The 24,697-nt window shown below is 42.1% G+C and overlaps 1 protein-coding gene across 1 annotated transcript in view; it reads left to right on the forward strand.

Moving 5' to 3' along the window:
• The window catches only part of FAM81A (family with sequence similarity 81 member A), a 60,208-nt gene extending 51,149 nt beyond the window's left edge, over positions 1 to 9,059 (forward strand). The window contains exons 6-8 of the mRNA XM_040226638.1: positions 1,489 to 1,624; positions 3,178 to 3,373; positions 6,795 to 9,059. Of these exons, the coding sequence (XP_040082572.1) occupies positions 1,489 to 1,624; positions 3,178 to 3,373; positions 6,795 to 6,919 (457 nt within the window). The 3' untranslated portion in view covers positions 6,920 to 9,059. The remainder of the gene's footprint in view (positions 1 to 1,488; positions 1,625 to 3,177; positions 3,374 to 6,794) is intronic.
• Positions 9,060 to 24,697: the final 15,638 nt, after the last annotated feature.

Genomic DNA, 24,697 nt, shown 5'->3' on the forward strand with positions numbered 1-24,697 from the left:
TTTGATAAACATAGTTGCAAATGCTAACAAACCAATTCAACAGCATTTTAAAAGAATCATGCACCGTGATCAAGTGGAATTTATCCCTGAGATGCAAGGATGTTTCAACATATACAAGTCAATCAGTGTGATACATCACATTAACAAAATGAAGGATAAAAACGCTATCATCTCAGATGCAGGAAAAGCATTTGACAAAATTCAACATCATAATAAAGACTCCCAACAATTTGAGTATATTAATAGAATGTATCTCAACATAATAAAGGCACGTATGACAAGCCCACAACTACCATAATACTCAGTGATGAAATTCTGAAAGCTTTTCCTCTAATATCGGAAGTAAGACAAGGATACCCATTCTCAGCACTTCTATTCAATATAGTGCTGGAAATCCTGGCCAGAGCAACTAAGCAAGAAAAAGAAATGAAAGACATTCAAAACAAAAAAAGAAGCAAAGTTGTCCCTGCTTGCAGATATTGTCTTATAGAGAAAACTCTACAGACTCCCTCAAAGAACTGTTAGAATAAATGAATTCATAAAGGCTGCTGTGCTCTGTGCTCAAGCCCCCAGGTCAGGTGGGTCTCCATAGTGGGGTAGGGCTGCTGGCTTGACTTCCTGCCCATGTAAGACTGAGAAGTTTGTTTTTGATGATATGACCAGGAAGTGTACTTATCACTTCAATGCATATTCCATTGCCTGACTTAGTCATATGGCCACACATAGCTGCCAGGAGAGCTGATAAGTGTAGTCTTAACTAGGTAGCTGTGGACTCAGGTCACATTTGAGGGTTTTTTAATAGGGAAGAAGAGGAGAACAGATACTGCAGAGAATTGGGGACTTATACCACAGGGGAGGGGTACATTTTATTATTTTTATTGTAAGTCACATATATTCTTGTGTACTTTTATTGTTTTCATAATAAAAATAATTCAAATGGGGAGACAGTGGGATGTTATTTTAAGGTATTTGGAAAGGGAGAGGACTATAGGAATGGAGATTTGAGTTTTTAAAAAATTTTCTGTTTGATTTAAACTAAGAAATATCTGTATGGGACAAGAGCAATTTGCAGAACATAAGAGAGAAAGGGATCCAGGCTCCAGTCCTAGGAGAAAAGATGGAGAGGGAGGAAGAGTCCTGGGCAAGGAGGAGCCTACAGGCTACTGTGTCCTTTGAGCCAGGAGTAGCCTGGGCCTTTTAAACTGCAGAGGTAGGCACTTGGAGTGGCTCTGTATGTGACGCCTTGGTACTCACACTATCAGGTCTGCACAGGTGGGAGTACTATCAGGTGCTTTTCTGTTACATCCTCCTCTTCTCCTTCCTTCTCAATTTAGTGCCAAGTGCAATTCTATGAAAAAGGTAAACGTGTAATTCTGAGTGAACTGAATTTAATGCTTACATATTTCCAAGAGATTTGATAGAGACAGAGGTTGTTTGATGTCATTTTAAAGTTGTTTTAAATCTAACAGCTAATTTTTCTTATTTTAGATTTAAAGGTACAATCGAGGAACTCAGTAACCAGATTTTATCTGCGCGGAATTGGTTGCAACAGGAACAAGAACGGATAGAAAAAGAACTTTTGCAGAAAATCGATCAGCTTTCCTTGGTTGTTAAGGAAAACAGTGTAGGTGTTGATGTTCAACCATAACATAGTTAAGTTATTCGGTGAGACCTACAATGTTTGAATAATACCTTGTAACGTATGTTTGATTTATTTAGCATTACATTAAGCTGTTAATGGTTGTTTCTTGCCTTATAATCTCTTTCCATGGTTCATACTGATTCTTTGTTATAAAGAGACAGAGCACTTTGACTTGTTTGGTTAACAAAGAAAAATAATAGAAAATTTCAGTACTTTCAACTAAGACAAATCCAAATCAAGACCTTAAAGAACCAAGTTGTCCAGCTGCATTTCTAAATAAAAATAGCAATTACGTACTTCATCTTAGTTTTAGTTTCATGGTCTGGTAAAAGCCGCTTTGACTAGATTTCTCCCTCTAGGCCCCTCCATCACGCTATAAACCCAGCATGAGGTGTCACAGGGCAACATCTCAACAGAATCCAGTTTTCTTTTCTGTGTTCCTTCTCATTTAACCCCACTCTCCTGTAGGCCTAAGGTTTGCAGAAGTGCTCAAAAACCATACCCAGAAAGCCTTGCATATATGGTATTCAGTATCAGTACTTGGAAAACAAATGCTTTTTGATTTGGTTATCTAGCCTGACCTCCCTCTCCCTTCCCTTTTCTTGCACTGCTTCCTCTCCCTTGGACTTTGATGGAGTGTAAGTGTAGATTGCATCTCTGGCTCTGCTCTCTCTTGATGCCGAGCTGTTGAATTGCAGACTGTGCCCTGGGCACATCACGAGAGTTCTGTTATGCTTTAGCCCACTTACAGCTTGGTATTTGTAGTCCTGGCCTCTAAAGCTTGCCTGCAGACCCAGATTCTCATAACAACTAAGCACGATGGAGAAAAGGAAAGAAAATGTTCTATTTCAACTATTTCTTTACATGTCTCCATATTTTTATCAGATCTACTGATTGATTTGTAGTCTTCTGTGTCTTTGGATCACTATTTTTATATCTGAGGTGACTTAATAACTAACAAACTCCAGGATAATGGTGACTTTAATATGATAGGAGCTTATTTATCTTTCACATAAAAGAAGTCTGGGTATAGGGATTGCAGGGCTGTTATGGTAGCTCATCAATCCTCAGTGACCCATGATCCTTCTGGCTTAAGTCTCTACCAGTCCTAGAGAGTGACCCTTGCATACATAGTTCAATATGGCTGCTAGAGCTCCAGCCATTACATCTGAATTCCAGGAACAGAAGAAAGAAAGAAGAGGTTTTTTATGTCTCAGCTATTTTTGTTTTTTTAACTTTTCCTAGAAGTTGCCACATAGGTTTATACTTATGTCTCATTACCCAGAACTTAATCATATGGCTCCACCAAACTCAAGAGACAATAGAAAAGGTAATCTTTATTCTGAGTGACCTTATACCCAGCTGAAAACTGGAGATCTGTTATGGAAAAAGGGGAGAGTGGATATTGGGGTGAGCATCAAGTAACCTTTTTGATTCTGTTCTCTGCAGATTGTTCTTAAATGATATTATGACTGATGTGAATGCAATACAGACTCTTTGGAGTAATCACCTGCTGTTCTTATCATGGATCTCAGGGAGCCAGTGAAAGGGACATGGAGAAAAAGCTCAGCCAGATGTCAGCCAGACTGGACAAAATAGAAGAGAGTCAGAAGAAGAATATGGAGGTACAGAGGACAAAACAAGAGGAGGAGAAGGTGCATGGGCGGATCAGCAAGCTTGAGTTACAGATGACCGAAGACATGAAGGAAATGAAAGCCGAAGTTGACGCGGGTAGGTCAATAAGAAAACAGTTCTCGCACTTCATTTTCTGTATTCCCCCACAACTGCCTACAGACCTGGATAATGGAATGTCGTTAGGTAATTTTCCAAGTAGAACTAAAATATTGCTTCAACTTCAAGGACATGAAGACAGATAAACCTCGAGAGGCGAACAAGTCTAAAATCGCTTAGCTTGCATGCACAGCTTTAGTGCGATCTGCAGATTCTTTTCTGATCATAGCCAAGGTCAGTATGCCTCAGAAACAAGCATGTATCTTTGAGAGGCCTTTGAAGGCTTATTTTATACTGCTGGCAGTATCCCACCATGGCAGCGAATGGTGTTCTCTGCTCAGAAGCCCACAGGGCTCATTCTTCCACACTTGTTAGGAACACAGTGTCAGAGCTGATTTCAAGTTCTAAAGTGCTGCCAGATAAAGGAGGGATTAGATTTACATTTTAAATATTTATTTATTTGGCTGCCCTAGGTCCTGGTGGCAGCTTGCAGTATCTTTTAGTTGTGGCATATGGTTCTCTGACAAGGAATTGAACCCAGGCCACCTGCATTGGGTGTTCAGAGTCTTAACCACTGCACCATCAGGCAAGTCCCAAGAGGGATTAGACTTATACTCTGAACTCTAGAATACAGAACTGGGACCAATAATCAGAAGTTACCTGAATACATATTATGAAGCAGAAGTATCTACGGTTAGAAGTCTTAGAAAGACGCAGGTGCTTTGTGAGCCTGGGAGCTCTCTACTGAAGGTATTTAAGTGAAGGTTGGTTGACCACGGTCCGGAAAGAGAAGACAGTCAGGTAGTATGGGAAGGGGAACTAAATTATCTCCTGATTCCTTTCTGTTCCTCTGGTTCTGTGAATTTTCTGCATGGAATTGTTCTATTTTGGCTACATGAGAAGAAAAGTAGCCCCATCCCAAGAATAATTTTGTTGTAACCACCATGGGGTCTCAAGAGTTGGGCACAACTAGACGGCTAATACTTACTTACTTATTTAACCACCTCAAGTTAATTATTTTATTTAAGGAGAGGGTGCCATTAAATTTATGACTTTTAGAACTTTGTGGAGATAAAAGTGAATTTTCTTTCTTGGTCTTTTGGGCTAGTAGAGTATGATATTTGACTATTTCATTGGTGGTTAATGAGATGGTGATAAGAAATGCATATGAGCCTTTTAAAAATCAAAAACATTTCCTTTTTCTTGTTATGAAAACAGATTTCTTAGTGGTAAATCATAAAACAAGTATACTAAACAAGTATAGTACAACGTCCTATTGACGAAACATTTTTCAATATTCAGTTTTCAAATTTGACCATTGTTTCCTTTACAGCAAGCCATCCCCAGTCCAGGTCCTCATCCAGAATCACCACATCATATTTAGTTTCCACGTTGCTTATCTAGTCTCTCTTAATCTGGATCAGTTTCACAGTAATGTTGTCATCATTAAAGAACACAGGCCAGTGTTTTGTGAAATGTCCCACCGTTTGGGTCTTCTTGCTTCTTTTTAATTCGATTCAGGTTGTGTGTCCTTCCCAGGGTTTTTTCTTTCAGTACTTTAATTATATCCTGCCATTCCCTTCTGGCCTGCCAGGTTTCTGCTGAAAGGTCAGCTGTTAAATGCATGGGGTTTCCCTTGTATGTTACTTGTTGCTTTTCCCTTGCTGCTTTTTAATATTCTTTCTTTGTGTTTAACCTTTGTTAGTTTGATTAGTATGTGTTTTGGTGGGTTTCTCCTTGGGTTTCTCCTGTATGGGACTCTTCTGCTTCTTGGACTTGACTGACTATTCCCTTTTCCATGTTGGGGACATTTTCAACTATAATTTCTTCAAAAATTTTCTCATACCATTTCTTATTCTCTTCTTCTTCTGGGACCCCTATAATTCAAATGTTGGTGCATTTAATATCTTACCAGAGGTTTCTGAGACTATCCTTAGCTCTTTTCATTCTTTTTACTTTGTTCTGCTCTTCAGCAGTTATTTCCACCATTTTATCTTCTAGCTCACTGATCCATTCTTCTGCTTCAGATATTCTGCTAGTGATTCTTTCTAGAGTATTTTTAATTTCAGTAATTGTGTTGTTTATCTCTGTTTGCTAATTCTTTCATTCTTCTAGGTCTTTGTTAATTAATTCTTGCATTTTCTCCATTCTGTTTTCAAGGGTTTTGATCATCTTTACTATCATTATTCTGAATTCTTTTTCAGGTAGTTTGCTTATTTCCTCTTTATTTATTTGGACTTCTATGTTTAAGTTTGTTCCTTCAATTATGCAATATTTCTCTGATTTTCATTATTTTTAAACTTATTGTGTTTGAGGTCTCTTTCCTAGGTTTCAAGGTTGAATTCTTTCTTCCTTTTTGTTTCTCCCCTCCTAAGTTTGGTGCAGAGGTTAAAGCGTCTGCCTGCAGTGTGAGAGAACTGGGTTCGATCCCTGGGTCGGGAAGATCCCCTGGAGAAGGAAATGGCAACCCACTCCAGTATTCTTGCCTGGAGAATCCCATGGATGGAGGAGCTTGGTGGGCTACAGTCCATGGGTCGCAAAGAGTCAGACATGACTGAGCAACTTCACTTTCACTTTCTCCTAAGTTTGGTCCAATTTTGTGTAAGCTTCACATAGGGTGAGATTTGTGCTGAGTTTTTTATTTCCTCTGATGGGCAGGGCTGAGTGCCATAGTAATCTTGAGTGCTGATGACTGGGTTTGTATTTTTGTCTTGTTTGTTGTTTGGATGAGGCGTCCTGCACAGGGGGCTACTGCTGGCTGGGTGAAGTCAGGTCTTGTGTTCAAGTGGTTTCCTTTGTGGAAGTTCTCACTATTTGATACTCCCTAAGGTTAAGAGTTCTCTGATGGTCTAGGGTCTTAGAGTCAGTGCTCCCACTCCAGAGGCTCAGGGCTTGATCTTTTAGCAGACTGAAACTGAAGGACTCTACTTCCAGTAATGATGTCATGAGGCAGCACTGAAATCCCTTCTCCAAAATCAATGTGAAGAAAGAAGACCATGAGCATCCTACTAATGGAGACACAGAATTTAACTTCTTGAGTCAGAGAGCACTTAGGTGCAGACAGCACTGAGGTGATCTGTCTTAGCGTGCAGAGCCCAGGCTTCTTTCCAGGGTTTTCTCATCAGGGGTACATAATGTTGGATCCTCCCAGTATTGGTGAAGATAGCTTTGACCCTTGGTTAAAGTGGTGTCTGTCATATTTCTCTATGGTAATATTTCATGTTTCCCTTTATATCTGTAGGGAGACACTGTGAAGCTATGTAACCATTCTGTTTCCCATTTAACTTTTATTCCAGTACTTTGAGAATCTATTGATAATTTTTGCCCAAATCAAGCAGTACTGTCTGCTGTAGGATTTGATACAGCGTTGTTGTTGTTGTTGTTTAATATTAACTCTTGTGAAATTTACCCTTTCTTAAAGGGTTTACCGCCATCTATGAAAGCATAGGATCCCTCAGGCAAGTTCTCGAAGCCAAGATGAAGCTGGACAAGGACCAGCTACAGAAGCAAATCCAACAGATGCAGAAGCCAGAAGCTCCCATGTGAAGGGACTCGGGACATGGACCTCAAATGTGGTTTTACCAGTGGGGCCAGAAGCTGGATACCTCTGTAGCCAGGCTGTCACTACATTCAGGATTGTTCTATTCATGGTGTGCATGTGCCAAGAAATGTGTTTTCATGGGTCTAAATGTTTACCTTGAGTCTTGAAAACACTCTTCTTTAAAAGGATTACATACAATTTTTGCCACTTTATTCCACTTACCTAAATTCAATCAGATATCCTCCCCTCCCTGGATTTTAAAAGGCTTTTATCCCTTTCATTTTATGAATGAAAAGACTTAACAGTTTCCCTTTGATTCGTGATGCTCTCTAGCCAAGACTTTACTCTTGAAAATGTCATGGTGATTTTTTTAAATTAAGAAACTAATGAATCATCTTGGGAATGTGTTGCTCCTCACTCTGATTAGAATTTAACCTTTGAGTCCATATTTGGATTTTATTATTGTTGTCTGTGCATTTCTTATATTGATTCTCTTCTTGTAAATCTTCTGTCTTTTGTAGGGGGAGGGGATTTAACATTTGGGAAAAGAATCTACCACTTATGCAATGAAAATAGTTTAAAAATTGATAACTGCCATATAGACTACAAATTAAAATGGAAACGTAAGATAGTTATCTAGATAATGCAAGGCACAATTATCTGTATCAGCCACCTAGTTATACCAGGTTTTAATACTGAAAGCCTTTTTCAATTATCCACAGCCTATATAGTGATAGCCATATATTCAATAATGGAATGGTGGTAATAGCTTGTTTATTACATAATTGATTGTTCTTTAATCATACGGGATGTGAAAATTTTTCAAGCTTTTTGATCTCCTCTCTAAATTTTTCCAAAGTTGGCACAGAGTGCTAAAGGTTTATATACAATTATTGTAACTGTATTCTTGTGCCTTGGTTTTATCACATCAGTGCACTGTACCCTATAGAAGTTTTGCAGACAAAATAGAAGGCACAATAGCACATCAGAATTATGATGTAAAAATGGGATCCTATGTATTTTTTAAATGTTTTAAAAATTTTATCACTGTTATGATGTTAATCATTCAGTATCATTAATGGAATAGAAATTCATACTTTTGTATGGCCAGAAAATCAAATTGATACTGCATTTATAACAATGTCAAGAAATGTTCATTTTGAGCAATTTCGTAGATGATGGGTGTTTTTTTTCAATCGCCACATTTGATTAGTCATTGGAAATTGGCACCAGTGGTATCTGTTCACCTGTATATGTAAAAACTAACAGTGAGACACATGCCGTTCCAAACTGTGAGGGTACCCAAGAAAAAGAAAACAAGAATACTTTGAAAATTTTAAAAACTTTTTTTTGTCTGGCAAGGACTCAGGAAAATTAAAGCATTTTCTATTTTAGACTAAATCGTGAATGAAATCTGTAACTGGCTATTACTGTTTACCCATATAAATTATGCTGCTAAAGTACATAATAGTTTACCCTCAGTGGCTTGACAAAGTTTTTCCTTTTTAATTTGTACCTGAGAAGTCACAAAGAATATGTCATTCAACATATATTTCCTTATTTTGTCACAAATCTTCCCATCTCTATTCAGGAAGACTGCTTCCACTTAACAATGAAAAAAAAAAAAAAAGGTTAATGCTCTTCTGCAATCAGAAAGTGAGTTTCTTTTTGTGCTCGAGTAACCGTGTTTATATAGTTCTCCTGGTTTAAGCACAGACCACAGCACAGACAGCCACGGCTCCTCAAGCATCTGTCTCCTCTAGGGGCCCCGAGGAGGGGGAATCAGCACATGTCACACCTGGGAGGAGGAAACTGGTGGGGCTAAGGTCAAGGGGTGACGTGACCAGGTGATGCTTCTGTCCCCCTGTCGGGAGTTCGGTGGGGATTCTCCCCTCTGGCTGATTGAAATCAGCTGGGCACTTCAAAAAGCTACCAGTGCCTGGGCTGCTCCCCCAGACCAGCTAAGTCAGAACCTCTGGAAGGGGATGCAGGCAGCCGCATGTATCAGAGGCCCCCAGGTGACTCACGTGTTGTGAGTCCCTAAGCTCCACGTCCTCTTTTCACCAAAGTTAAAATGAGAATCAGCTTCCCTGTACGTTCCTTTACCAGAAATTTGCAATAAAAAGAATAAAACTTCCAAATCAATGTGGTGTATTATTCTTAAAAGCCTTTTCATGGGAGGTAAATTAGGTAAAATATGGTAGAAAATCTCTTGCTTCCTGGGGAAACATTTTGGTGGTTGAAATAAAGTGCTCTGAGACCTGGCAGACCTGCTGGGACTTGGAAAGTCACAGGGAGCTGCTCCATCCTTGGGCCTCCGGAGCTCTGGGTGCCATCTCGGCTCTGGACTAATGGCAGCGGGCAGTTCCCAGCATGCGTGGTATGCCCATGTTGCAACCTTGGTGGGTATTCATTCATTTCATTATAACAACAGTGCCTGGAGTTGAATATGTTTGTTTCCGCATTTTACAGATGAGAAAACTGAGTCACATAAAGGCGAAGCAACCTCCCCCAAATCCTGCAGCTGGTAAGTGGGAGCCATGATCCAAACCAGGCAGCTTACTTCCACAGTCTGGATACCTAACCAGTGCACTCCCCTACCTCTAAAGATACAGCCTTGCTTCCCACATAACTTGGACTTGCCAGGCCACTGACTCCAACCCATCTCTGTGTAACCTTACAGTTCTGCCATCTGAGTCCTTTTGCATTTTAATGCTCCAGTTCCAAGGGCTTCCCAGGTGGCACAGTGATAAAGAATCCACCTGCCAATGCAGGAGATGGAAGAGATGCAGGTTTGATCCCTGGGTCGGGAAGATCCCGTGGAATAGGAAATGGCAACCTGTTCCAATATTCTTACCTGGAAAAATTCTATGGACAGAGTAGCCTGGTGGGCCCCAGTCCAAGGGGTCACAGATTTGGAAAGCACAGCCCACGGGAGAGGCAGTCTTAACTACCTTTGCTTGGTCAGATGTCTTCCTCTGGTTGTTTCAGTGAAGGTGGGGTAGTTGATGCCACAAGACTATAGTATCACAGGCATTTCATCCCCTGTCTTTAGCTGTCCAAGGTAGTGGCTCTGTGCATTTGGGGATGGGTTGTATTGGGTGAGTACAGAGCAGACAGAATAAGAAAGACAGACCCCTCTAAATTATGATCACCCCCTAGGCTTTCAGCCTGGAAAAAGAAAAATCACATACCACTCAGGACATCCTGGGAACTCAGTGGTAACTATGTGGAGTTTTTCTCTTACTGCTGTCTGACCATGGGCAGTTCTCTTAACCTCACTGAGCCTCATTTTTCTTATTTGTAGAGTGGAGATTATAATAATTTAAAAGAAGGAGCTGGTTTGTCACTTTCAAAATGCTGAAGTAATTTATGCAATATTTTGTAGCAAGTGGTGGGATGGACCTGGGGGATTCATATTGGTGGTGAGACATAGGAAATATATGGGGGTCCCTGTTTTGGTCCAGAGTGTCCCATTATCTGTGGGGACTGTACGGGCAGTGATTAATCTCCGAAGAAAGTGATATCCTTAGCCTGAGACAGGAAAGAACAGTACAACCAGGGTGAAGATATTAAGTACCCGGAATCAGCATGGGGACAATCCCTAAGTGTAGGGAAGGGCTGGGCAGATCCTTAAGTTAGTTGGTCTTATCCATGGAACAGAGCTTGGGAAAGGCAGACTCCAGGTGAAGAAGGGTAAAGGTAGATAGGGAGGCTGAGGGTGCAGAGCCCAGAGTTCTAGTCAGGAATTGAAAAGCAGAACAGGCGGGGCTACGCCCAAATGGCTGGTTGGCATTTGAGACTTGTTTGTATATAGATTGTATCAGCCCAAATGTCCACTGACAGTTGAATGGATAAGTAAAACCTGGTGTATGCAGACAATGAAATACTCTTCAGCCATAAGAAGGGAGGCAGTTCTGACACATGCTACCACAAGGATACTATGCTAAGCGCAATAAGCCAGCCACAAAAGGACTAATAGCCTATGATCCCACTTGTATGAGGCACCTGTCCACATGCTCAGTCATGTCTGACTCTTCGTGACCCCGTGGACTGCAGCCCACCAGGCTCCTCTGTCCATGAGGATTCTCCAGGCAAGAATACTGGAGTGGATTGCCATTTCCTTCTCCAGGGGACCTTCCCGACCCAGGGATCAAACCTGTGTCTCCTGTATCTCTTGCGTTGGCAGGCGGATTCTTTACCACTGAGCCACCTAGAGAAGTCAAAGTCGAGGGACAGAGAGTAGTATCATAGTTGCCAGGGGCTGAGGGGTGTGGTGGGAAAACGGAGTTAATATCTAATCCATACAGTCTCAGGTGGGGAAGATGAAAAAGTTCTGGAGTTGGATGGGGGTGATGGTTACACAACAGTGTGAATGTATTTGATGACACAGAACCATACCCTTACAGCTGATTAAAATAGTAAATTTTATGTATAGTTACCACAAGGATATTTTTTTAAAAGGTGAATTCCTAAACCACTGAATAAAGACTTCAGGTAAGAGTGCAGCCCTAGCAGTTTTATTACAGTCTCAAGGGAGACAGCGAGCTAGAAATACCCAGCTAAATCACATCTGAGTTTTTGACCCACAGAAACTGCAGGTAATAAATATGTACTTTTTGAAGTCATTGCATTTTAGGGTAATTTGTTTTACACAATAATTAACACAACAACACTCAGAAATCTTGACGGAATTATTTTATGGAAATGTCACAAATTATGTTACAAATTGCATTGTCCACATATATAATCTTGTTAGTACACTTTCAGAGCAGGGAATGATCTTGAGACGTCAAATGACATATATACCTTATCATGTTTAATCTTTGTAATTACCCTATTAGGTATGTACTATTATTTCCATTTGTGATGGAGCAATTATGAAAGGTCATACGGCTAATTAGAGCAGGAGCAGGGATTTGAATCTTATCTTTCTCCAAAGCCCAGGCTGCCATTTTGCTCCAAGGCTTCCAAGGTGGCCCTAGTGGCAAATAACCCGCTTGCCAGTGCAGGAGACAGGCACAGGTTTGATTCCTGGATCAGGAAGGTTCCCTGGAGGAGGAAATGGCAACCCACTCTAGTATTCTTGCCTGGAGAATCCCATGGACAGAGGAGCCTGGCGGGCTAAAGTCCATAGGGTTGAAAAGAGTTGGACACGACTGAAGCGACTGTTGAGAGTCCCTTGAACTGCAAAGAGATCCAACCAGTCCATCCTAAAGAAAATCAGTCCTGAATATTCATTGGAAGGACTGATGCTGAAGCTGAAATTCGAATACTTTGGCCACCTGATGTGAAGAACTGATTCATTGGAAAAGACCCTGATGCTGGGAAAGATTGAAGGCAGGGGGAGAAGGGGACGACGGGATGAGATGGTTGGATGGCATCACCAACTTATTGTACATGCTGCTGCTGCTAAGTCGCTTCAGTCGTGTCCGACTCTGCGACCCCATAGATGGCAGCCCACCAGCCTCTCCCGTCCCTGGGATTCTCCAGGCAAGAACACTGGAGTGGGTTGCCATTTTCTTCTCCAATGCATGAAAGTGAAAAGTGAAAGTGAAGTTGCTCAGTCGTGTCCGACTCTTTGTGACCCCATGAATCGCAGCACGCCAGGCCTCCCTGTCCATCACCAACTCCCAGAGTTCACTCAGACTCATGTCCATCGAGTCAGTGACGCCATCCAGCCATCTCATCCTCTGTCATCCCCTTCTTCTCTTGCCCCCAATCCCTCCCAGCACCAAAGTCTTTTCCAGTGAGTCAGCTCTTACTGGAATCATAATCCTCTCTGGATCTGTGGTCTCAGTGTCTCTCCAGACCAGCAGCATCAGCGTCACCTGGGAAGTTGTTAGCAATGTAACCTCTGGCGCCCCACCCCAGACCTCCTACTGCATCAGAGGCTCTGAGACGGACTCAGCAGTCTGCTTGAACTGAAGTTCTACAGAAGATTCCAATGCAAGTGAAGCTTGAGGATTTCTGCTCTAGAACGGCACTGTAATACAATAGCCATTAGTCACGTCAACCATTTAAATTTAAATATGTTGTTTAGTTGCTAAGTTGTGTGCAACTCTTGTGACCCCATGCACTGTAGTCCACCAGGCTCCTCTGTCCATGGGATTTCCCTGGCAAGAATACTGGAGTGAGTTGTCATTTTCTTCTCCAGGGGATCTTCCTGACTCAGGAATTGAATCTAAGCCTCCTGCATTGGCAGGCGGATTGTTTACTGCTGAGCCACCAGGGAAGCTCAAATTTAAATATAAATTAGTCCAAATTAAGTAAATTTAAAAACTCAGTTGTTCAATTGCACTTGCCCTATTTTACATGCTCAGTAACCACCTGTGGTTAGTGGCTACAGTATTGTCCTGTGCAGATATAGAATATTTATATTGTCACAGAAAGTTTTATCAGACAGCCCTGATCTACAACAATAATTTCCTCATCTTTTCAACTGACATCTCTGTCCACAACTCTGTACCTTCATTCATCAGCCTGAAATGAGCTTTGGATCTGGAACTTCCCTCCAGCCTCATCTTTACATTATGTCAGTTGTCCCTGATAGCGATGATTTCCCAGGTCCTTACATGGTTTTGTCTCACCTGGCAGTTCTGATCCGTAGATACTGCTGCCTGGACTGAGGCAAGAAGGATCCAGAGGCTGGTGCTGGACTCTGGGGGAAGAGCCAAGGCATGTGAGCCAAGGGGCAGGGCTGCCATCTGGGTGCTGTGCCTCTGACAGGTTCTCACAGGACATCCCAGGCATGGAGGATACCCTGCAAGAGTTTGTCAGCCAGGGGACTTGAGCGACTCTGATGCCCCCTAGGGAGCCAGACCTGGCAGGCCTGGGTTGCCTGCATGCATGCTAAGCTGCTTCAGTTGTTTCCAACTCTTTGTGACCCCGCGGACTATAGTCCTCCAGGCTCCTCTGTCCATGAGATTTCCCAGGCAAGAATACTGGAGTGGGTTGCCGTTTCCTTCTCCAGGGGATCTTCCTGACCCAGGTATGGAACTTGTGTCTCTTACATCTGCATCACAGGCTAGTTCTTACCACTAGCACTCCCTGGGAAGCCCCTGGCAGGCCAGGAATTAGAGTGAGCCAAAATGGAAAATATGAAGGGACACCAAAACCTCTGTAATTAAGATAAATAGTATGTCAATGCAATATTTTTTAAAAATCAAAAATAATGTCAAAAAATGCACAATGAACAAAATATCAAGCCCCCTCAAACCATGCTGTCTGAAGCTATTTTGGACCTGAGGCAGAAAGAAAATTATGTGCCCCATATACATGTTCTATATAATTTTATTTAAATATTTTACTTTTGTGCATCATGGTATTTTTGTTGTTTTTTGGTTTTTACTTTTAGAAATATTGCACAAAAGTACTATTATCTTTGGGCTGCTCTTCTTACATTTGGTGAGTGAGATGAGGGCTCACTCACCTCATCCTAAGCCCGGCTGTGCCCAGATGTCTAGAAATTTGTAGCTAAATTGACTTCTCAGTGATTGTTATTAGCTTATCTCAGGCACATCTGATTGCTTTAGGGGGCTTCTGGTCTGTTTTTATCCCTAATTGTCATGCTTGGTCTAATTTTCAAACTTGTGATCCAGTTTCCTTGGTGATAGGATGGGAACACTAAGAAAGCGAAGCTCTGAGTCCTGTCTGAGACTCTGGAGGCCATAGGGGAGCGGGCTGGAAGGAGGTAAAAATGTTTGCCCTGTCTCATCACTTGCTGGCATCCTAGAGAGAGCGCGCCACCTGGCCAGCCCTTCAGTGTCCTTTGCTGCCCCCATGTGGAGGGAATAGAAACTTCTTGTTGATGAGTTGATATATTGTGGTGACTCTGCCACCTTGTGGACTACAACATGCCAGTCTCCTCCATCCTCCACTATCTCCTGGAGTCTGCCCAAACTCATGCCCATTGAGTCAGTAATGCTATCCAACCATCTCATCCTCAGCTGCCTTCTCCTTTTGCCTTCAATCTTTCCTAGCACCATGGTCTTTTCTAATAGAATAACTTTTGGAAAACCTTGTTTTTAAATTGCAGTATATGGCAATCCTCTCCAGTATTCTTGCCTGGAGAATCCCATGGACAGAGGACCCTGGTAGGCTACAGTCCATGGGGTCGTCAAGAGTCGGACATGACTGAGCGACTTCACTTTCACTATAGTTTATTTACAATATTAGTTTCAGGTGTACACATAGTGGTTCAACATGTTTCAAGATTATATTCCATTTATGTTTATTATAAAACATTCTCTGTATTCCCTTGCCATCCAGTATATCCCTGTAGCTTATTTATTTTGCACATAGTAGTTTGTACCTCTTAATTCCCTACCCCTATCTTACCCCTCCTCTTTCCCCACTGAAAATGAAAGTGAAAGTTGCTCAGTCATGTCCGACTCTTTGCAACCCCATGGACTATATAGTCCATGGAATTCTCCAGGCCAGAATACTGGAGTGGGCAGCCTTTCCCATCTCCAGGGAATCTTCCCAAGCCAGGGATTGAACCCAGGTCTTCTGCATTGCAGACGGATTCTTTACCAGCTGAGCCACAAGGGAAGCCCAAGAATGCTGCAGTGGGTAGCCTATCCCTTCTCCAGCGGATCTTCCCAACCCAGGAATTGAACCGGAGTCTCCTGCATTATAGGCAGATTCTTTACCAACTGAGCTATCAGGGAAGCCCATCTTAGTTTCTTGACCAGGGACTGAACCTGGGCCTTCAGCAGTGAAAGCATGGAGCCATAACCGCTGCACCACCAGGGTTCCCTGGTCTCTCTCACCACTGGTAACGCTTAGTTTGTTCTCTATATCTGTAAGTCTGTTTCTGCTTTGTTACAGTCATGTTTGTTTTATTTTTTAGATTCCACACATAGGGAATGTATTCCAATCAGAAGAACCCAGAACCAAGGAATGCCTCTGTGGAAGAGCCCTTAGAGAACCTTGAGCTCTGCTCTCATTTTCTAGAACAGGAAACCAGAGAAATTAGAAGTAGGCTTTGCAGGTGAGGATGCATGAGTGCTGTAGACAAGCTGTAACCATGCTGGTGACTCAGTGCCAACTCTGCACTAGCTGGGATGTGGCAATGGATGTGACAGACCAAAACTTGCCTTTATAAAGCTTCAAGCCTAGTGTGAGGTGAGGCTGGGGAGAAAAAACAATAGGCAAGTAAATGCCAAGCTGGTCGGTTGATGGTAAGCACTTTGGAGGGAAATAAAGCAGGGGCTGGGAATAGGGAGTTCCAGGAAGGGAGGTGCCAGGTAAAAGAGGATGGCCAGGGAAAGCCTTGCTCAGATGCAAAGGCCTGATGGCAATAAGCAGGGAGCCAGGCAGCTAGGGGAAGAATTCACCCATATCTTCTTGTTTTTATAAAACAACACAGTTTACAATTCAGGCATTCCATACCCATCTAGCTACTAATGTGTTGGCCTTCTGGCTAAATAGTAGCTTTTTTATTTTTCATGCTTTTATCATCCTTGATTTCCTCATTGTTCCCTATTTGGCCTCTCAGTTTCCATACCATGGATGACCAATTCTCTGTAGTAAATTCTGTGCATGAAATATTGATCCTAGGCAGGCTTCTGTCTGCCCAAATGGTGCCATGCTGACATAATGTGTAAGGAGTAAATTGCACCTGGGATCTTCACATGCTCTGCCCCATCATACGTGTGTTTCTCCTCCAGTGCCATGAAGATCTTTGTGAAGAAAGAAGTGTTCACCCATTGAGAGATGGGGAAATCATTCTGGCTTATACATGGTTGGGCTTGAATTTGGATGTGGTTCTCCAGTGCCATGAAGATCCTTGTGATGGAAGAAATGTTCACCCAATGAGGTATGGGGAATTCATTCTGGTTTACACATGGTCTGGCTTGAATTTGAGTATTGAGAATGGCTTGTCTTAAAGCCTTTTTATAATGCATTCTACATCTGCTTTAGCCATTCAGAGAAGAATGCATGATCTGGGACTAAATTATGTCCACTGTGAAGATAAGGATGAATGTCCCCCAGGCAGTGCCCAGGCTAGTACTCCTTCAAAGGCAAGATTCCTTTCACAGGTATTGCGGTCACATTGAGTTGCTGTATATGTGGTAATCTGTTTCATTTGAAACCTTTAAAGAATATATTAATACCTCTACCATCGTTGATGTTCTTCATTCTAATAAGATATAAAGCTCTGCTGAAAACCATGCTTCTCCAGAGGGCTGTCTTTCTTGGTAGAGCCTGCACTCCTGGGCTGTAGTCCTTAGTCGGGCTGAGTGAAACTCTTTTTTTTTTTCTGTTTCTTTCGTAGATTGTCGATTGAGTATTTGCATCGATGTTTGGAACTTCCGGGCTTGTGCTTGCTGATAAGCCAACACCACCTCTATTAGCTAAGATTGTTTGAGTGTGTCCCACATCATGCTGATCCTTGTATCTGCCCAGAAGTCCGGACAGAGCAGTCCCTCTGTCCCTGACCCCCTGCAGGTCTACCAGCAGTTCCCTCAGCTGAGCACTCTAGAATCTAGCCAGGAGCTGTCCAACAGCTGCTTGGTTGCTTCCCAAACCAGGTTGGGCAGGGCTACATGCTGAGTTTTCTTAAGTTAGAACCTGTGAATGAAAAATATTGCCTGCCGTATCAGAATGTTGCAGCCATCAAACCTTTACATTACATCTACCCAGAAGGTGAGCCCTGACGGCACTCAGGAAGGAGGCACGATCCCCCTCCATCTAGCAGTCAGCAACTGCAGCTGTCCTTGTCAGTGCACCCCGAGGAGAGTCTGGATAAGAACAGAATACTGGTTACAGATAGCTGAGGTGCATAGCAAAGGAATGATTTAGAAAAGCCCAGGCTTTGTATCTTCCCATATATAGAAAGGTGCTAAATTCCTTTGAGTTACCTGCTTTTCCTTAATTTACAGTAATGTTTTGATGTTCTGATTACCTGGTCTTTGTTGCAAAAACTCCTATATATCCTGGCTCCCCTCCTTGCCTCTTTGGAACAGTCTCTCAGAGTTATCTGAGATGTTATGTCCCAGGCTTAAGTCCTCAGTTTTGTCCACCAAATAAAATGTAACTCTTGGGCTTCCCTGGTGGCTCAGTGGTATTTCTCCTGCCAGTGCAGGGGACACTGGCTCGATCCCTGATGCAGGAAGATCCCATGTGCTGTGAGGCAGCTAAGCTCTGTGCCACAACTACTGAGCCTGTGCTCTAGAGCCAGGGAACTGCCAGTACTGAGCGTGTTCCAACTACTGAAGCCCGCATGTCCTAGAGGCCGTGCTCCACAACAAGGGAAGCCACTGTGATGAGAAGCTGGCACCACAACTAAACAGTAGCCCCTCCTCACCACAGCTAGGGAAAAGCCCATGCAGCAATGAAGATCCAAAAATCAATCAATCAACACTTAAAAAAAAAACATAACTTTTAGGTTGTGGATTGTTTTTTCAGTTCACAGACCTCAGTTTCGTCTGCTATCACCACAGTTCTCAGCTTCTTCAAACACATGTGGGCATTTGGACCAGTTTTCCATCTCTAGGTTTCACCCTAAGAGGGAGAAAAGGGATGGCATGTTTGTTAGCTATCCTCTTTCCTCCTCACGCCACCCCCCAACCCCAGGATGAAAAAGAGGGCTGTGCTTCCTGTTTCTGCTTCCTATGTGAACCGGGTCCCCACTCAGCCTCATCTTCCTCACTCCAAGCCCCTGATGGTAGAAGGCATGTTCTTTTTGCACCATGGAGGCCAGTTTGCTTTATGACCAAGTCCATGGGCCATACGCCTACTAGGAGTTAAATTTAGAAAACTCTCTCTCATAACAAAGCCTGGCTTTTGAGATTTGTCTGGGTGTTCAAGATAGCTATTCTGGGTTTCAAAACTCAGTGTGGACTGCTTTCTCTTGTCATCCTTGCTATCACTGTCCCAGTTCCCTGTTTGGCCAATGGATACTTCTGTAGAATAGGGGACAGGTGAAATGCAAGGTATTTCACCACTTTAGTACTCTTGCCCTGAGAACCCCATGAACAAAATGAAAAGGCAAAATGATAGGATACTGAAAGAGGAACTCCTCAGGTCAGTAGGTGCCCAATATGCTACTGGAGATCAGTGGAAAAATAACTCTAGAAAGAATGAAGGAATGGAGCCAAAGCAAAAACAATATCCAGCTGTGGATGTGACTGGTGACAGAAGCAAGGTCTGATGCTATAAAGAGCAATATTGCATAGGAACCTGGAATGTCAGGTCCATGAATCAAGGCAAACTGGAAGTGGTCAAACAAGAGATGGCAAGAGTGAACGTCTACATTCTAGGAATCAGCGAACTAAAATGGACTGGAATGGGTGAATTTAACTCAGATGATCATTATATCTATCACTGTGGCCAGGAATCCCTCAGAAGAAATGGAGTAGCCATCATGGTCAACAAAAGAGTCCGAAATGCAGTACTTGGATGCAGTCTCAAAAACGACAGAATGATCTCTGTTCGTCTCCAAGGCAAACCATTCAATATCACGGTAATCCAAGTCTATGCCACAACCAGTAATGCTGAAGAAGCTGAAGTTGAACGGTTCTATGAAGACCTGCAAGACCTTTTAGAACATCTAAAAAAGATGTCCTTTTCATTATACGGGACTGGAATGCAAAAGTAGGAAGTCAAGAAACACCTGGAGTAACAGGTAAATTTGGCCTTGGAATGTGGAATGAAGCAGGGCAAAGATTAATAGAGTTTTGCCAAGAAAATGCACTGGTCATAGCAAACACCCTCTTCCAACAACACAAGAGAAGACTCTACACATGGACATCACCAGATGGTCAACACCGAAATCAGATTGATTATATTCTTTGCAGCCAAAGATGGAGAAGCTCTATACAGTCAACAAAAACAAGACCGGGAGCTGACTGTGGCTCAGATCATGAACTCCTTATTGCCAAATTCAGACTCAAATTGAAGAAAGTAGGGAAAACCGCTAGACTATTCAGGTATGACCTAAATCAGATTCCTTATGATTATAGAGTGGAAGTGAGAAATAGACTTAAGGGCCTAGATCTGATAGATAGAGTGCCTGATGAACTATGGAATGAGGTTCATGACATTGTACAGGAGACAGGGATCAAGACCATCCCCATGGAAAAGAAATGCAAAAAAGCAAAATGGCTGTCTGGGCAGGCCTTACAAATAGCTGTGAAAAGAAGAGAGGCGAATAACAAAGGAGAAAAGGAAAGATATAAGCATCTGAATGCAGAATTCCAAAGAATAGCAAGAAGAGATAAGAAAGCCTTCTTCAGTGATCAGTGCAAAGAAATAGAAGAAAAAAACAGAATGGGAAAGGCTAGAGATCTCTTTCAGGAAAATTAGAGATACCAAGGGAACATTTCTTGCAAAGATGGGCTCGATAAAGGACAGTAATGGTATGAATCTAACAGAAGCAGAAGATACTAAGAAGAGGTGGCAAGAATACACAGAAGAACTGTACAGAAAAGATCTTCGTGACCCGGATAATCACGATGGTGTGATCACTCATCTAGAGCCAGACATCCTGGAATGTGACGTCAAGTGGGCCTTAGAAAGCATCACTATGAACAAAGCTAGTGGAGGTGATGGAATTCCAGTTGAGCTATTTCAAATCCTGAAAGATGATGCTGTGAAAGTGCTGCACTCAATATGCCAGCAAATTTGGAAAACTCAGCAGTGGCCACAGGACTGGAAAAGGTCAGTTTTCATTCCAATCCCAAAGAAAGGCAACGCCAAAGAATGCTCAAACTACCGCACAATTGCCCTCATCTCACATGCTAGTAAAGTAATGCTCAAAATTCTCCAAGCCAGGCTTCAGCAGTATGTGAACCGTGAACTTCCAGATGTTCAAGCTGGTTTTAGAAAAGGCAGAGGAACCAGAGATCAAATTGCCAACATCCGCTGGATCATGGAGAAAGCAAGAGAGTTCCAGAAAAACATCTATTTCTGCTTTATTGACTATGCCAAAGCCTTTGACTATGTGGATCACAATAAACTCTGGAAAATTCTGAAAGAGATGGGACTACCAGACCACCTGACCTGCCTCTTGAGAAATCTGTATGCAAGTCAGGAAGCAACAGTTAGAACTGGACATGGAACAACAGACTGGTTCCAAATAGGAAAAGGAGTACGTCAAGGCTGTATATTGTCACCCTGTTTATTTAACTTCTATGCGGAGTACATCATGAGAAACGCTGGGCTGGAAGAAACACAAGCTGGAATCAAGATTGCCGGGAGAAATATCAATAACCTCAGATATGCAGATGACATCATCCTTATGGCAGAAAGTGAAGAGGAACTAAAAAGCCTTTTGATGAAAGTGAAAGAGGAGAGTGAAAAAGTTGGCTTAAAGCTCAACATTCAGAAAACGAGGATCATGGCATCTGGTCCCATCGCTTCATGGCAAATAGATGGGGAAACAGTGGAAAAATTCTCAGACTTTATTTTTTTGGGCTCCAAAATCACTGCAGATGGTGACTGCAGCCATGAAATTAAAAGACGCTTACTCCTTGGAAGAAAAGTTATGACCAACCTAGATAGCGTATTCAAAAGCAGAGACATTACTTTGTTGACTAAGGTCTGTCTGGTCAAGGCTATCATTTTTCCAGTAGTCAAGTATGGATGTGAGAGTTGGACTGTGAAGAAGGCTGAGCACCGAAGAATTGATACTTTTGAACTGTGGTCTTGGAGAAGACTCTTGAGAGTCCCTTGAACTGCAAGGAGATCCAACCAGTCCATTCTAAAGGAGATCAGCCCTGGGATTTCTTTGGAAGGAATGATGCTAAAGCTGAAACTCCAGTACTTTGGCCACCTCATGCAAAGAGTTGACTCATTGGAAAAGACTCTGATGCTGGGAGGGATTGGGGGCAGAAGGAGAAGGGGATGACCGAGGATGAGATGGCTGGATGGCATCACTGACTCGATGGATGTGAATCTGAGTGAACTCCAGGAGTTGATGATGGACAGAAGGCCTGGCGTGCTGCGATTCATGAGGTCACAAAGAGTGGGACACGACTGAGCAACTGAACTGAACTGAAATGCAAGGGTATGCAAAGACACAATTAGTAAATTAGCTAATTTCAAAGTATTATCCTATTACATATACCTGGATATACTCTATTCTTTTATCTACTTAAAGGCATTGTCACATTTCCCCAGATATCTCAAAATGTCTAAGAGAAGTCAGACACTAATTATGAGAAGATGTGTGGATTTACTAACTTTTTCGGCTTTCTTATGTTGTCTTCCATTATAACAGCTCCTTGTAGGGCAGCTTCCTGCTCTAGATTAGTTAGAAATTCCGATGAATAGTTCCAGATGGGCTAGGGTCTTTGATGAATGAAAAGTGAAATGAATTAACTTTAATTAATGTACTTAAAAAGATATTTATTTATTTTTGGCTGCCTGGGTCTTTGTTGCTGTGCGTGAGTTTTCTCTAGTTGCAGCACATGGGCTTAGTTATCCTGAGGCATGTGTGATCTTCCTAGACCAGAGATTGAACTTGTGTCCCCAGCATTGGCAGTGGATACTTTACCACTGGACACTAATGAACTTTAAAAAAACTAATCTTTCTTTTTTTAAATTTTATTTTACTTTACTTTACAATATTGTATTGGTTTTGCCATACATCAACATGAATCCGCCGTGGGTGTACATGAGTTCCCAATTCTGAACCCCCCTCCCACCTCCCTCCCCATACCATCTGTCTGGGTCATCCCAGTACACTAGCCCCAAGCATCCTGTATCCTGCATGGAACCTAGACTGGCGATTCTTACATGATACTATACATGTTTCAATGCCATTCTCCCAAATCATCCCACCCTCTCCCTCTCCCACAGGGTCCAAAAGTCTGTTCTATACATCTGTGTCTCTTTTGCTGTCTCGCATACAGGGTTATCGTTACCATCTTTCTAAATTCCATATATATGTGTTAGTATACTGTATTGGTGTTTTTCTTTCTGGCTTACTTCACTCTGTATAATTGGCTCCAGTTTCATCCACCTCATTAGAACTGATTCAAATGTATTCTTTTTAATGGCGGAGTAATACTCCGTTGTGTATATGTACCACAGCTTTCTTATCCATTCATCTGCTGATGGACATCTAGGTTGCTTCCATGTCCTGGCTATTATAAACAGTGCTGCAATGAACATTGGGGTACATGTGTCACTTTCAATTCTGGTTTCCTTGGTGTGTATGCCCAGCAGTGGGATTGCTGGGTCATAAGGCTTGTGTCTGGGGTAAAATTCTAAATGGAAGGCAAAAATTTGGGGGATCAACTGTATTAGTCATTCATTGAGCACTTACTCTATGAAAAGTGTCTTTTGCGCACTATCTCATTTACTGTTATTTTAGAACACTGTGAAAAACAAATTTTATGGCAGACCTGTCTTAAATAGGCATTCTGAAAGCTAGACAGTATAAACTTCTCTGGCTCAAGAAGAAGAAATCATTTCAGCTCAACCGCATTTTGGCTCTTTTTCTAACCTGTAGAAATTATAGAGCTATAAAGTCTATTACTAGATGGAACAATAAGGTAGATTTTAAAGAAGCAACAAAGAAAAGCTGACACCCCATAACTACCACCCCAGCTGTCAAATTTCTTAAAGAATGATGACCTGATTACATGTATAGGACTTTGTAATTTACAAAACACTGTCTAAAATATTTAGCCCAGTAATAGCATTACTGTTACTATTATTATTCTCATTCTTAGATAAAGAAAGTAAAATTAATCATTTTAATTGAACATCTGCTATGTGCTGGACACCTTAAAATTGTCGCATTTATTTTGACCACAATCCAATGAGTAAGAGATTACTATTTCCATCTTACAAATAGGCAACCTATTAATAAACCTCAGAGAAGTTTGGTCAAGGTCATACAGCTGGCGAAGGAAGGCTGAGCACCCACGCTTTCTTTGATGCCATGTTTAATGCATTTCCTACTACAACCTATTACATCCCTTAAGCTGCTGGGGAGGAATTCGTATGTCAGAGCCTTCTGCACAGGTCCACTTAGCTCTGCATCTCACAGCCCTGCAAAGATGTAGAGGGGAGGAAGGGAGCAGGAGAAAGGAGGAGTTTCCATTATAGCATCAGTGTGAAAAACACAGGCGGTTCAGCCTGAAAAAAAATTCCTCTCCCTTTGTCTCACTTCTCCTGCTGCCTTCCTCAGATATTTTTGTAACACCTCCTTTTGTTTTCTCCTGCCAGTTGTAGGTAGCTGTAGGTGGCTTGACTCCTTGAATAAAGCCTCGTGGGTGCTCATTACTCTCAGATTGAAATGCTTTTTGGTAGTAAGAAGTCCTTTCTTTACATGGTGATCCTCCCCACTTCCGAAGTCCTGAATCCCTTTTATTTTATTTTTTAAAATATTTGTTTATTTATTTGACTACACTGGTCCTTAGTTGCTGCATAGGGGATCTTTAGTTATGGCATGTGAACTCTTAGTTGCAGCATATGTGGTCTAGCTCCTGACCTAGGATTGAACCAGGACCCCCTACATTGAAAGCATGGAGTCTTAGCCACTGGACCATCAGGGAAGATCCCTCTTAAAATATGAATGTATTCTAATGCCTAGAAAAAGGACAAGTGACACTCAGTAAGCATTGTTGGATAAATGAACACATATTGAAATATAAGACTGGATGGTAGTGTTTCTATTTGAAGCATCAGCAAATTAACAAATAACACTAAATATATGGAACACTCATTATCCTAAAAGCCTCCCCAGCAGCTTAAGGGATGTAATAGGTTGTAGTAGGAAATGCATTAAACATGGCATCAAAGAAAGCGTGGGTGCTCAGCCT

The sequence above is a fragment of the Oryx dammah genome, unplaced genomic scaffold (genome assembly GCF_014754425.2).
Source record: "Oryx dammah isolate SB20612 unplaced genomic scaffold, SCBI_Odam_1.1 HiC_scaffold_26, whole genome shotgun sequence".
Taxonomy (NCBI): Eukaryota; Metazoa; Chordata; class Mammalia; order Artiodactyla; family Bovidae; genus Oryx; species Oryx dammah.